Here is a 13275-nt window from a genome sequence, read left to right as displayed (position 1 = left end):
AAAAAGATATCTTCCCCTCTTTCTTATTCATTATAGTTTTGGTACTGTTCAAATGATCTACAGTGGGTACATATTACTTCAAGTATCAGGGAAAAAAACGTTTTAGAAAGAGTATAATTCAAAGGTGTAATGGTCAGTGTAAAAAGGACAACCACCCTCATAGTCCCAATTAAGACTTCTCTCCCAGGATTAACAAATTTATGGGTGTGCTTGATGTTGTGGCAATTGGGGCACATCGCCTGTTGTAAACATCCAGAGGTCAAGGAAAAGGCCATACTCGTTTTGTTGTGTTTTTTAACTTTTTGTAAACAATTTTGTTGAGATATAATTCACACACCATGCAATTCACCCTTTAAAAGTGAGCAACCCATTGGTCTTTAGAATATTGGCAGATCTATGCAACATCACTACAGTCAACCTTAGAGCAGAGTTTGTAAAGGGTACAACCTCTGTACCCTGTAGCTTTCATCCTCCTACCCCTCCCCAGCTTCAGCCCTAAGCAAACACTGATCTACTTTCTGTCTCTATAGATTTCCCCATTCTGGACTTTCATATGAATGGAATCATATAATATGTGGTCTTTGGTATCTAGCTTCTTTCACTCAGCATAATGTTTCCAAGGTTCATCAAGTTGGAGCATGTGTCAAAACTGCATTCCTTTTTTATGGCCAAATAATATTCCATGGGACAGCTAGACAGACCACATTTCATGTATCCATTCACCTTCTGGTGGACATGTGGGTTGTTTCTACCCTCTGGCTCTTGTGAATGGTGCTTCTCAGAACCTTGCTATACAAGTTGCATGTGGACACATATTTTCGTATCTCCTGGGGATACACCTCAGAGTGGAATTAAGGAACAGGCCATATTTGTCCCTCTTCTGACCACAATGCCTAGTACCAGGCAGGGTTGGGCCTCAGTGGATATTTGTGGTGAGTGCACGAAAGAACACAATTTTCAGCCCAAGATATTAGGGCCAAAGGGTCCATCTGAGTTCCACCCAAACCTCTGGACTTTAAGTTATGAACCCTCAGACTTGACTAAAATAAATCTCCTTCTTATTTCTTGTTCACTGTGGCTTTGTTTCTTTCTCTTGCACTTTAGGAACTGATGAAGCAGCCATCATTGAAATCTTATCAAGCAGGACATCGGAGGAGAGGCAAAAAATAAAGCACAAGTACAAGGCAACGTATGGCAAGGTGAATCCAAAGGTCCACGGCAAGCATGTGCACACCTTGCCTGGCTAGCTCGGCTTCCTCTGCATTCTCCAGGAAGCAGAGAGTGTCTTTAAAGATTTATTGAGTTAGCTGAGGAGAAATAATGAAACAACCATTTAAAACTTCAATTGTTTCAGAAAAACAGAAATTGTTTTTAACTTAATAGCCTGAAAAATCAATGTTCTTTAACTCATTATTTTTAAAATTGACATCGTTTTTCTATTAAGCCTTTAGTCAATGTTTCCACTCAATTTGGACTAATTCCACATATCAATTTACAGATAGGCTAGTGATTTAAAAATCAATTTCCACAGGTGGGTCGTAATTTATTCAGGAATTCTTCATGTATTCAGGCATCTTCAGGAATGAGATATTTTTCACAAGGGGCTGTTTCAGAAAATTGAAACATCTCCATTTCACTAAGCATCAAAACCTCCTTCTTTCTTTTCTTCTTCCTTTTTATTTTTTTAATATTTGCTTCTATGTATGGAAATCTTTAAATACGCACTAGGCTTTCCTATTTCTTTATTAATGTATAATGAACACAATTTAACCTTTTCTTAATGTCATAAAGATTATCATTATGCAAAATGAATATTAATTATTATGCTTATCCAGTGTATATTTATAAAGCATTTACTGTTTCAATCATTATATGTATAAACAGACAGAGACAGAGAGAGAGATGGATTTTCGACTTATTTGACATTAAGCAAGTAACAATCTCTTTAGGCCTTGGTCTCCTCACATATAAAATGAAGATAACAATGCACCTCCCTCTTGGGTTGCTGGGAGAATCAAAGGTACAAGGTCGACTTATATCACCAAGGGCAGCTGTAACTACCAGTGATAGGTCTGAAAGCTTTCATTTTACAGATGGAAAAAGTGAAGCTCATAATGTTCAAACGACTTGTGTAAAATCACACACTTGGTAAAAAGAAGAACCAGGACTCAAATATATGTCTTCTGGCTCCAGGACCAGTGTCCCCACTCCTGGAGGACCCACCACCTGAGTGGGGCTATTTCCTTATGCACTAAATGGCCCCAGGTGACTGTGCTTCTTAAAGTTTTTCTGCCTCTCTCCTCACTATCAGTCTTGTCACCGTCACCTTTGAGGAAAATAATGTTCAACAGCATTTGATGTACTGGATGAAGTTAAATTTTTATCTTTGCCGACGTGCTGAACTCTAGCAGCCTCCCAAGTTCCCATGTCTACTTCCACCCTCCTGAAGGGGAAAGTCAGTTGACAGTCTTCTTAAATTTTAGTCTATAATAAGAGCACCTGGGTTCAAAGTGAGGGCCTAGGTCTCTGCTAAAAATAAAGTGGGCATGCTCTAGTGCAAGAACATTGCGATACCTTCGTTGGCCAACCAGGGGGCTTTTCCTACCTTTTCAGTTCTCAGTTGTGTTTCAGAAAGCTGAGATTGCCAAAGAGATGGCTGAGAATCACAAAATCACAAAGCCAGAAGATGTTAGAGATGATCAAATCCAAGTCCCCATGTCAGAGATGAGGCAGTTGAGTTCCAAGGGAATAACTAGCCAAATAACCATCCTGCTGGTTAGCAGGAAAACCAGGGCTACAACTGAGTACCCTGTGCCTGCGTCTCTGCCCAAACAGAATGCAAACCCGCCAGGACTTGCTTTCCTGCTTGTGTCTGTTAACAGTTGGCAGCTAGGATTTCTCTTCACTGCAGTTCTAGATAATGCCCATCTAACCTATAAAAATATTTCCAGTCTTCGGGTGGATCCGCACCGTGGAGGACTGAGCAGGGGACCCAGGGGCTTCACAGGGCCCTGTATCAGATGGAGCAGCTCCCAGGGGATAGAGGCAGTAATATTACAGCCACCTTTTTAAGACTTCAGATCCAGGCCTTCTGGGTTTTTCCCCAGGCCCAGAACTCAGCAGGTCATTTGAAAAACAGTTGATATGGCTACTCTCAGAAAGTTCCTTCCAGCATAGGATAATACTATTACTGAACATTCGAAGCCTGCCAGGCACTGTGCCCAGTGCTTACATGGATCATCTCCTTTAATTCTCCCAACAACTCTATGAGGTAAGTCCTGTTAGGATCCCCATTTTTCTGAGAGGGAAACTTATACTTGATGAAGTTATATATAAAAGAACTGAAGTGGAGAACCTAAGATGGTGGCTAGATGAGACAGGGCAAAAAAACACTTCTGTGAAAAATACTAGATAAAAGCCAGAAAGTGACCCAGAACACCAGTTCCAGCGATGCACCAGCTGGACAAGGTCTGCTAAATCCACAGGGACCGTGCACTTGGTGAAACCAGGAGTCTGCGTTGTGAAACGAGTGAGTAAGCCACTGAATATACAGCAGCTATGCCGCGGCGTGGGGAAACCATGGGTTGGCATTTGGAGGTGGACTAGTTCTTTTTTAAAAAAACCAAAAAGCGGCTGCAGATACGGCAGCAAGAACCACACAGTGAAGCATGACAGGAACGGGCTGTGAGAACGCCTCAATATCTGGTGTGGAAAATAGCCTTTCCTGCACCCACTGCTAGTTGTCTCAGAGTGAGGAGGGCAGCGGTGAGCCAAAAGGGGAAAAAAACCATGCCCCTCACAGCCATCTTCCCGGCAGGCTGGGAATGCTCCTGCCCTGTGCCGGGGCCTCAGCCCAGAGCCGCGCCAAGAAACCCAGTGTGACAGGGGATGTTTCCAGTGGCACGTGCACACGTCACAGTGTCGGGCATGGACAATAGCCTTTCACGCCCCCATAGCTAAGTGTCCCAGAGCTGGGAAGGTGGAGCTGTGCGAAAAGGGAGAAATTGGCATGCCCCATACAGCCATTGTTACAGCAGGCTGAGAACGCACCTACACGGCCCAGCAGCCCAGAACTTCCCTTGAGGGACAGTGCACACTTGTGACGTAGCACATCCTTCCCTCAGCAGATGCCCTAGAAGGGCACGGGTTGGAAGAGAGGCTTACTTGGAAATCCCAGGGCCCATATGCCAATACCAAGGACTTGTGGGTCAGCAGCAGAGACAATCTGTGGCAAGACTGAAATGAAGGTTTAGACTCTTGCAACAGCCTTAAATCTCCAGGAACACCTGGGACATTTGGTTATTAAAGCTGCCCTGCCTCCCTAACTACTCAGACACACGCCCCACATTCAGGGTGGACGGCACCAACAACACACCCAAACTTGGTGCACCAATTGGACCCCACAAGAACCAGACCCCACATACCACAAAGACAAAGTTGGGGAGAACTGACTTGAGGGGAATAGGTGACTCACGGACACCATCTTCTGGTTAGAGAAAGTGTACGCCACCAAGCTGTAGATCTGACAAATTAGAGATTCATCTTTGAATAATCCTACATATCCTAAAAGAACCCTGTCAAGTAAAGCAAATGCCAAGAGGCCAGAAACAACAGAAAATTTTAAAGCATATGATAACCCAAACCCAAACACCCAAATCAAAAGATCAGAGGAGACACAGTACTTGGAGCAATTAATCAAAGAACTAAAGACAAACAATGAGAGCATGGCACAGGATATAAAGGACATGAAGAAGACCCTAGAAGAGCATAAAGAAGAAACTGCAAGAGTAAATAAAAAAATAGATGATCTTCTGGAAATAAAAGAAACTGTTGACCAAATTAAAAAGATTCTGGATACTCATAGTACAAGACTAGTAGAAGCTGAACAACAAATCAGCGACCTCAAGGACCACAGAATGGAAAATGAAAGAACAAAAGAAAGAATGGGGAAAAAATCAGAAAAATCGAAATGGACCTCAGGGATATGATAGACAAAATAAAACATCCAAATATAAGACTCATTGGTGTCCCAGAAGGGGAAGAGAAGGGTAAAGGTCTAGGAAGAGTATTCAAAGAAATTGTTGGGGAAAACTTCCCAAACCATCTACACAATATAAATACACAAAGCATAAATGCCCAGCGAACTCCAAATAGAATAAATCCAAGTAAACCCACTCCAAGACATATTCTGTTCAGACTGTCAAATACTGAAGAGAAGGAGCAAGTCTGAAAGCAGCAAGAGAAAAGCAATTCACCACATCCAAAGGAAACAGCATAAGACTAAGTAGTGACTACTCAGCAGCCACCATGGAGGTGAGAAGGCAGTGGCATGACATATTTAAAATTCTGAGAGAGAAAAATTTCCAACCAAGAATACTTTATCCAGCAAAGCTCTCCTTCAGATTTGAGGGAGAGCTTAATTTTTCACAGACAAACAAATGCTGAGAGATTTTGCTAATTAAAGTCCTGCCCTACTTCAGATACTAAAGAGAGCCCTACCAACAGAGAAACAAAGAAAGGAGAGAGAGATATGGAGAAAGGTTCAGTACTAAAGAGATTCAATATTGGTTCAATAAAGGACATTAAGAGAGAGAGGGAAAAAATAGATCTGATAAACATAAACCAAAGGATAGGATGGCTGATTCAAGAAATGCCCTCACAGTAATAACATTGAATGTAAATGGATTAAACTCCCCAATTAAAATATATAGATTGGCAGAATGGATCAAAAAAAATGAACCATCAATATGTTGCATACAAGAGACTCATCTTAGACACAGGGACACAAAGAAATTGAAAGTGAAAGGATGAGGAAAAAATATTTCATGCAAGTTACAGCCAAAAGAAAGCAGGAGTAGCAATATTAATCTCAGATAAAATAGACTTTAAATGCAAGGATGTTACAAGAGACAAAGAAGGCCACTACTAATAAAAGGGGCAATTCAACAAGAAGAAATAACAATCATAAATGTTTATGCACCCAATCATGGTACCACAAAATACATGAGACAAACACTGGCAAAACTAAAGGATGCAATGGATGTTTCCACAATAATTGTGGGAGACTTCAACACACCACTGTCTCCTATAGATAGATCAACCAGACAGAAGACCAATAAGGAAACTGAAAACCTAAACAATCTGATAAATGAATTTGATTCAACAGACATGTATAGAACATCACGTCCCAAATCACCAGGATACACATTCTTCTCTAGTGATCACAGAACTTTCTCCAGAATAGACCATATGCTGGGACATAAAACAAGTCTCAATAAATTTTAAAAATTGAAATTATTCCAAGCACATTCTCTGACCATAATGGAATACATTTAGAAGTCAATAACCATCAGAGACTTACAAAATTCACAAACACCTGGAGGTTAAACAACACACTCCTAAAATAAATGGTTTATAATGTAGAATGTAAGGGAACTAGTGAAAGAGAGAAATTAAGGAAGGGGGAACAATAACCCAATAAGAACAGATAAGCTATCATGGGTAAATTTAACATTCTGGGAATGCCCAGTAATGACTTTGGTTTGTTAATTTCTGATGGGTATGGTAGGAACAAGTTCATAGAAATGTTGCTATATTAGGTTATTTTCTTGGGGTAGAGTAGGAACATGTTGGAAGTAAAGTAGTTATTTTAGGTTGATTGTCTTTTTCTTACTCCCTTGTTATGGTTTGTTTGAAATGTTTTTTTTATTGCATATCTTTTAAAAAAAATTTTTTATATAGTTAATTTTTTAAAAAGAGTTAATTAAGAGTTAATGACAATCAATGCAATATATGATACTGCAGTGGATCTAAGAATGGAGGAGAAAAGCTCAAAGGGGGCATAAGGAAAAATTGGAACATAGAATTTAACCTTTATATCCATACTAATTTTCTTGAATTAACTGCAGCTAAGTTAATGACATAAGTGAATATCCTTGTTCATAGGAAATGTACATGGAAGTGTTATAAGTTCAAGGAGTATGATATATGCAACCTGCTCTCAAATGTTCAGAAGATGATAAATGGGTAGACAGATAATTGATAGAAAGATACTAGATAGAGTTGAAAGAAAGAGGTGGGGAGGGAGGGAGGGAGGAAGGAAGGAAGGAAGGAAGGAGAGAGGGAGAGAGGGAGGGAGGGAGGGAGGAAGGAAGGAAAGAAGGAAGAAAGGAAGGAAGGAAGGAGAAAGAAAGGTACTGCAAAGGTAGCAAAATGTAAAATTGGTAGATATGGGTATCTGGGGGTGGGGGGTGTTGGAGTTCTCTGTATGGGGTTTGTATTGTATTTGCAACTGTTCTATATGTTTGAAATTATTTCAAAATAAAAATTAAAAAAAAAAAAAAGAACTAAAGTGACTGTGCATCCCTGTTTTCCCAGGATGCTCTGTTTATTCCTGTTGCCACCCTGCAGTTACTAATAGAGCCCCCTTTCGCTCTCAAAAGCACCCCAGTTTGGATGCTTCCTGGCAACAACAGGCCTGATTTCAGCCCCTTCTGGCTGAGTGTTTTGGGGCAAGGTATTCCTCCTTCTGAGGTTCGGTAAATGGCGATAAGGGGAATACCTCCCCCGGCAGCTTCCCAAGGCTGTCTTGAGGATCAACTGAGAAAGCTCCGGGATCCCTCAGGTGTTAGACAAATGCTGGCTGCTCTGGTGATTCCACTTTGTGGCCTGAGGCCTGAGCCCAGGACCTCCCCTCTGCCTCCCAGCCAGGCCCGCAGGACAGACAGACCAGCAGTTGCAATGAGTGTCCTCCAGAGCAGGTCGTCAAACCCATCTCAGTCCCGCTGGGATTCCCCACCGTGTATTTCTTGCTGTGTCCCGACAGGACCTGGAGGAGGTGCTCAAGAGTGAGCTGAGCGGAAACTTCGAGAACACAGCGTTGGCCCTTCTGGACCGCCCCAGTGAGTACGCTGCCCGGCAGCTGCAGAAAGCCATGAAGGGTCTGGGCACAGATGAGGCGGTGCTCATCGAGGTCCTGTGCACGGCAACCAATAAGGTGAGTCCCAGCGACGCCCCCAGCCCCAGGCCCCCGGGGGGCATCCACAGTACATGCCCAGCAGAGATGGTTGCCACAGCCAGAAGGGACACTCCCAGATCCCACCACGGTGCGAGCAAGTGTCTGGGCAGAAACGTGTCTGCAAGGCCCTTGCAGGAATGACCCCTCGTCTGGTTAGACCTGGTGTTGCTGCCCCAAGCTTGGCAGAAGAGGTCGTGTCCAGACGAGCCATCATATGCAACCAGCATTTGTGGTTTTTTAAACTGAGGCTCAGTTTCACATGCAGGAGGCAAGATTGTCCTTTGCACCTCCCAGCCTGACTTTGCAGGTCATCTGGCCTGCCTGATGTGCTGGGGAGCCCGAGCATGCCTGGGTAGCTGCCTGAGCCGCATACATCACTTGCATGGTTTGAAACAGTCACACCTCAGGGACTCATTCCAGTTCTGGGTTCTGACCCCTGGGGATGCCTCTCCCAGAAGGAGCCATGAAGGCAGCATGTGTCCAGACACAAGCCTCTTCCCTCTGTCTGTCTCTGTCTCTTATTGATTAACCCCTCTATGGAGTACTGATTTGTTTTATTACTTCCCTAGGAAATCATCGCCATTAAAGAAGCCTACCAAAGGCGTAAGTGAGTTTTTGTTCTGAGTTTGGATAAAACTGTTCATTTCAAGATACCTCCAGGAAAATAAATCTTCCTTCCCTCCTTTTTCCTTCCTCAAAAGTATTTGACAGGAGCCTTGAATCAGATGTCAAAGATGATACAAGCGGAAACCTAAAAAAAATTCTGGTGTCCCTGTTACAGGTAAGAGTAAAGAGGTCTCACCCACGTGATGACCTTGGGAAACTTCCCTTGCAACATGGTGCCATGATGAAAATGGCAGGGTAGACAGACACCTCCTTTTATTTAAAAAAAAAAAAATGTTATTGAGGGATCCTCAACCCATGCCCCATCAGGCCAGCTCTTTTGAAGTTTATGATCCCCTTTGGTTAATTAAGCATCACTGCCTCATTTTGCCAGTGAGGAACTTGGGCCCAGAGAGGGTGGGTAACCTTCCCAGGTTCACACAGCCAGTAAAACACAGCCCAGGAGCAAGAGCCAGACCATCTGACCCAATCAGGGCCCCTTTCACGACACAACTCTGCACTTTTCCAAGTCTAGGCCTATAAGAAAGCTGCAAGAAGCTCAGCCAGGAAAGCAGGGCATTCAGAACAGCACAGCCGGAGAGCATCTGTATTCTCATCGACACACCCATTTTTATGAGCTTTGTGCACTTCCTCTGTTTCATATCTCCCAGTGTAGATAGGCTGCCAGCAGAGAACAAAAGAGAATGACCTTCCACTGCAGCAGAAAGGGTGTATTAACTTTCTATCACTGCATAACAAATTGCCACAAACTAAGCAACTCAAACAATAGATACTTATTATCTCATAATTTCCTGGGGTCAGGAGTCTGGGTACAGGTGAGCTGGGTGCTTTATTCAGGATCTCTCCAGGCTGAAATCAAGGTGTTGGCCAGGGCTTCAATTCTCATCTAAGACTCAAAGCCCTCTTCCAAGCTCACTGGTTGTTAGCAGAACTCATTTCCTTGCAGTTATAGTGCTGAAGTCCCAATTTTTTTGCTGGCTATCAGATAGAGACCACTGTCAGCTCCTAGAAACCACCTGCAGTTCCTTGCCAGGTGGTTCATGACATGATAGTTTGTCTTCTTCCAGGCCAGCAGAAGGCATCTCTTTGCCTTCTTCCATCACTGACCTCTAGATCCCCCTTTTAAAAGCTCACCTGATTAGGTCAGACCCACCCCAAATGCGCCCCCTTTTGACAAACTCACCTGACTGGGGATATTAAATGAATTTGCAAAAAATCTTTGTGCCTTATAACACTGCATGGGGGTAATAGCCCATCATTACTCACAGGTTTTGTCCACACTGAAGGGGAGAGAATTATCCAAGGACATAGTTCATTGGGGGCCATCTTAGAATTCTGCCCACCACAAAAGGCTTAGGTTAGACTTCAGGAAACCCTTCCATGACCAACTCTCAGGGTTCTTCCGCCCTGGGACCCTGGGTGGAGAAATTTGATATTTTGGAAGGAAGACCCTTTGCTGTCCAAGGGACTTGCTTTAAGGGCCATCATGAAGTTGCTTCCAGCCTGCTTAGGCAAGCATGGGTTTTGTGAGTGACCCTGGTTTCTGCCAAAAACAAATGAAAAGCGTAGCCACAGGAGTTACTCTGTTTATCAGGCATGCCCAAAAGATGGCAGCAAAGAGCAGGTGTTAATATTTTGTCAAACCAAAGGGGGCTTCAGGCCACCCTGCTCTGAAATCATCCCATTTTGCATGACTTTTTCTTTTTGTTTTCCGTGGTCAAGCAGGAGCTCAAGTTAATAACAATATGTCAATTTTTCTAGGCTAATCGCAATGAAGGAAATGATGTTGACAAAGATCTAGCTGGTCAGGATGCCAAAGCTCTGTATGATGTAAGTGTGCGGACGTACCAGGCTCCGCAAATTCTTTTTTTTTTTTTTTTATGATCAGATTAGCATTATTTTCAACAAATATTTCTTTATTTCATGCAAATGGGAGTTATTTAGCAAATAAGTACATCTTTAAAGAAATGAAAATATGCTTAGAGCTTTAAAATATTTTTTCATATGTACGGTCTCTATTAACCTAAAAGAATTGTTCCTATTCTTACACTCTGGGTTAATCACCTAAGATTCATTTTGGAACAAGGGAGCATAGAAATACTGTAAATAAATATGCAAAGTATACTCATGGGTTAGAAGCTTAAAGTGCTTAATCCATCTATTTGACTTCTATTCAAAGCATATTTTAAATTTCCTATGAGAGATCTGGGTGGGAAATGCTCACAGCACTGTATATTCAGTCTTTTTGTAAGAGGCTTTTTCAAAGTGTTTGCATTTGGTGCTTGAGGCAGGGGAAGGCCGCTGGGGCACTGACGAGCTTGCCTTCAATGAAGTCCTGGCAAAGAGGAGCTCCAAACAGTTACGAGCCACCTTCCAAGCCTATCAAATTGTAAGTAAGCAAGTGCTGGGACAGCAGAGGTAACCCCGAAACTGACTCTTAAGCTTTTTCCAAAAGAAGCCAGAATCTGCGCTATGGGAACTGGCAGGACCCTTTACCGCAGCGCTGCCCTGGCTCTCAACCAAGCAGGAATTTGCCCCTCAAGGAACATTTCATAATGTCCAGAGTCATTTTTGATTGTCACAACTGGTGGGCACAGGGTGGGAGTTTGCTTCCGGCATCTAGCAGGTAGAAGCCAGGGATGCTACTAAACATCCTACAATGCACAGGACAGCCCCCTACAATGAAGAGTGATCCAGCCCCAAATAAAGCACCAAGGTTGAGAAACCCTGCTTTACATCAGAGGCTGGGAAGGTGGAGGAGACACGTGTTTAGTAGTAAAGTCTGAGCGTCAAGGAGTCCAGGTTCAAATCCTGGGCCTACCACTGGCAAGTGGCCTAGCCCTCCATGCCTCAGTTTCCCCACTTGTGAAACAAGGGCATGATCATCCTCAACCCCTCTTCAGTTGTTTTAAGAGTTAAATAAGATAAACGCAAAAGACAGGCCCAGAACAGCATGTGGTAAGCATACAGATGTTTGCAATTCTTATTACCCCCATTTACAGCAGGCAAAGAGTGTCTATCACTCTCAGGACAGTTATGCTATACCTCAGAGTGTGACTCCTGCGAGGATGTGTAGATACATATTTTTAACCTAATGATATTTTTAAGCCAATTAGATGAGTTAGCTATGTCAAGGCACTTTGCAGTAAATCCTCCCATGAAAAGCAGACTTTAATATCAAGAAGCCTTTTGTGGCGTATCAGATTTTTTTTTTTTTTTGTCTCCTATTTTATATTTGTAGAGTGCTTTTAACCATTCAAGGCGCTTCTATGCCCTGTGTCTCGTTTCATCTTCACCACAATACTGTAACTGTAATGTAGGATGAACAGCTATTGTTATGCAGAACTGTTGGACAAGGAAACTCTGTTAGGAGTGAGAAAGCATCTGCAACTTATCAGGACCACACAGCAAGTCGGTAGCAGAAAGTGGATGAGAACTCCAAGACTCCCCAGCCTGCGCTCCTGCCTCAGCTGGAGCTGGCCGCTCCTCACTTGAGATAGCGTTTCCTACGTGTTGCCAGCAGATGAAAAGACAATAACGTTTTGGAATGTTATCGTTACCGTATAGAAGCCTTTAGGGCCCTCCACTTTCAAATCGTGCCCAGAGTCATGATCAAAGGAGCCGACCCCGCACTCTCCTGGCCCCCAGGCCTGGAGCTCTGGAGCCCCTGAGCTGCAGGCCTTCTCCATGACCTCTTGTCACATGACTGGGGCCACAATTGGAGCTTCTGGGGTGACTGTCCCTGGTGATCACGATAGAAAAATGCATATATGTGAGTGAGTGCGGATGTGCTCTCTAAGCCAATGGTTCTCAAAGCTGATCCCAAAACAACAGCAGCAGCAGCACTTGAGAACATGGTAGAAATGAGAATTCTCCGTCCCCACCCCAGACCTACTGAAGCAGATTCCCTGGGTTTGGGGTCCTGCAATCTGTGTTTTAATAAGTCTTCCAGGTAAGTGATCCACACCGAAGTTTATGAAGTCTGCTTTAGACTACTAGTTGAGTGACCTTGAACAGGTTATTAGGGGGTTTGGTGCCTCAGTTTCCCCACCCAGGAAATAGGGATAATGGCACCTGCTCCATAGTGTTATCATATGGATTGAATGAATGAACAGATATAAACCATTTAGGCACTACCTGGCATTAGCTATTGTTACTGGAGTCTTCTTAAGTGAACCGACAGTGCCAAAAATCAGAGTCAAAGCTCAAATAGTTTGAGCTTTGATTTTATTGATTTGATGATTCTTTACATGAAACCAGCTCTAAAAGGTTACTTATTCATCTATCCCAAAAAGCTTAATTTAATATCATTCATCTTGATATTTATCATTGATTTTTAGCATTCCCCTTGCTCTTAGGACCCTGGTTCTGTAAGTTTTCTGATGGTCTCTAACCAAAAGCACTAAAATGCTAGTGCGAGATCTTGCAGTGTACTACGTGGCAAAGGCTGCCCTGGCATAACGATGATTGGGGGCACAAGAACTCAAGTTTGTGCCCTTTCTTTATTATCTAAGCCTGAGTTTTACCTACTGATGCTCTCAGCAATCCCAATTCAGGCAGCAGAGCTTCCCCAATCTGCCGCATAATACAAGATTATTACATTAGTCCCAAATTTTACCAAATATGAAAGTACA

The 13275-nt window shown here is 43.1% G+C and overlaps 1 protein-coding gene across 2 annotated transcripts in view; it reads left to right on the top strand.

Annotated features, from left to right (window-relative positions):
* The window catches only part of ANXA13 (annexin A13), a 58617-nt gene that overhangs the window by 36069 nt on the left and 9273 nt on the right, over positions 1 to 13275 (top strand). For both annotated transcript variants that reach the window (XM_037803169.1, XM_037803170.1), the window contains 6 exons: positions 1105 to 1199; positions 7826 to 7996; positions 8587 to 8620; positions 8719 to 8798; positions 10403 to 10471; positions 10929 to 11030. In XM_037803169.1, the coding sequence (XP_037659097.1) occupies positions 1105 to 1199; positions 7826 to 7996; positions 8587 to 8620; positions 8719 to 8798; positions 10403 to 10471; positions 10929 to 11030 (551 nt within the window). The remainder of the gene's footprint in view (positions 1 to 1104; positions 1200 to 7825; positions 7997 to 8586; positions 8621 to 8718; positions 8799 to 10402; positions 10472 to 10928; positions 11031 to 13275) is intronic.

This window comes from Choloepus didactylus, chromosome 14 (assembly GCF_015220235.1).
Source record: "Choloepus didactylus isolate mChoDid1 chromosome 14, mChoDid1.pri, whole genome shotgun sequence".
NCBI classification, from domain to species: Eukaryota; Metazoa; Chordata; class Mammalia; order Pilosa; family Megalonychidae; genus Choloepus; species Choloepus didactylus.
This window is presented reverse-complemented; position numbering and strand designations above follow the sequence as displayed.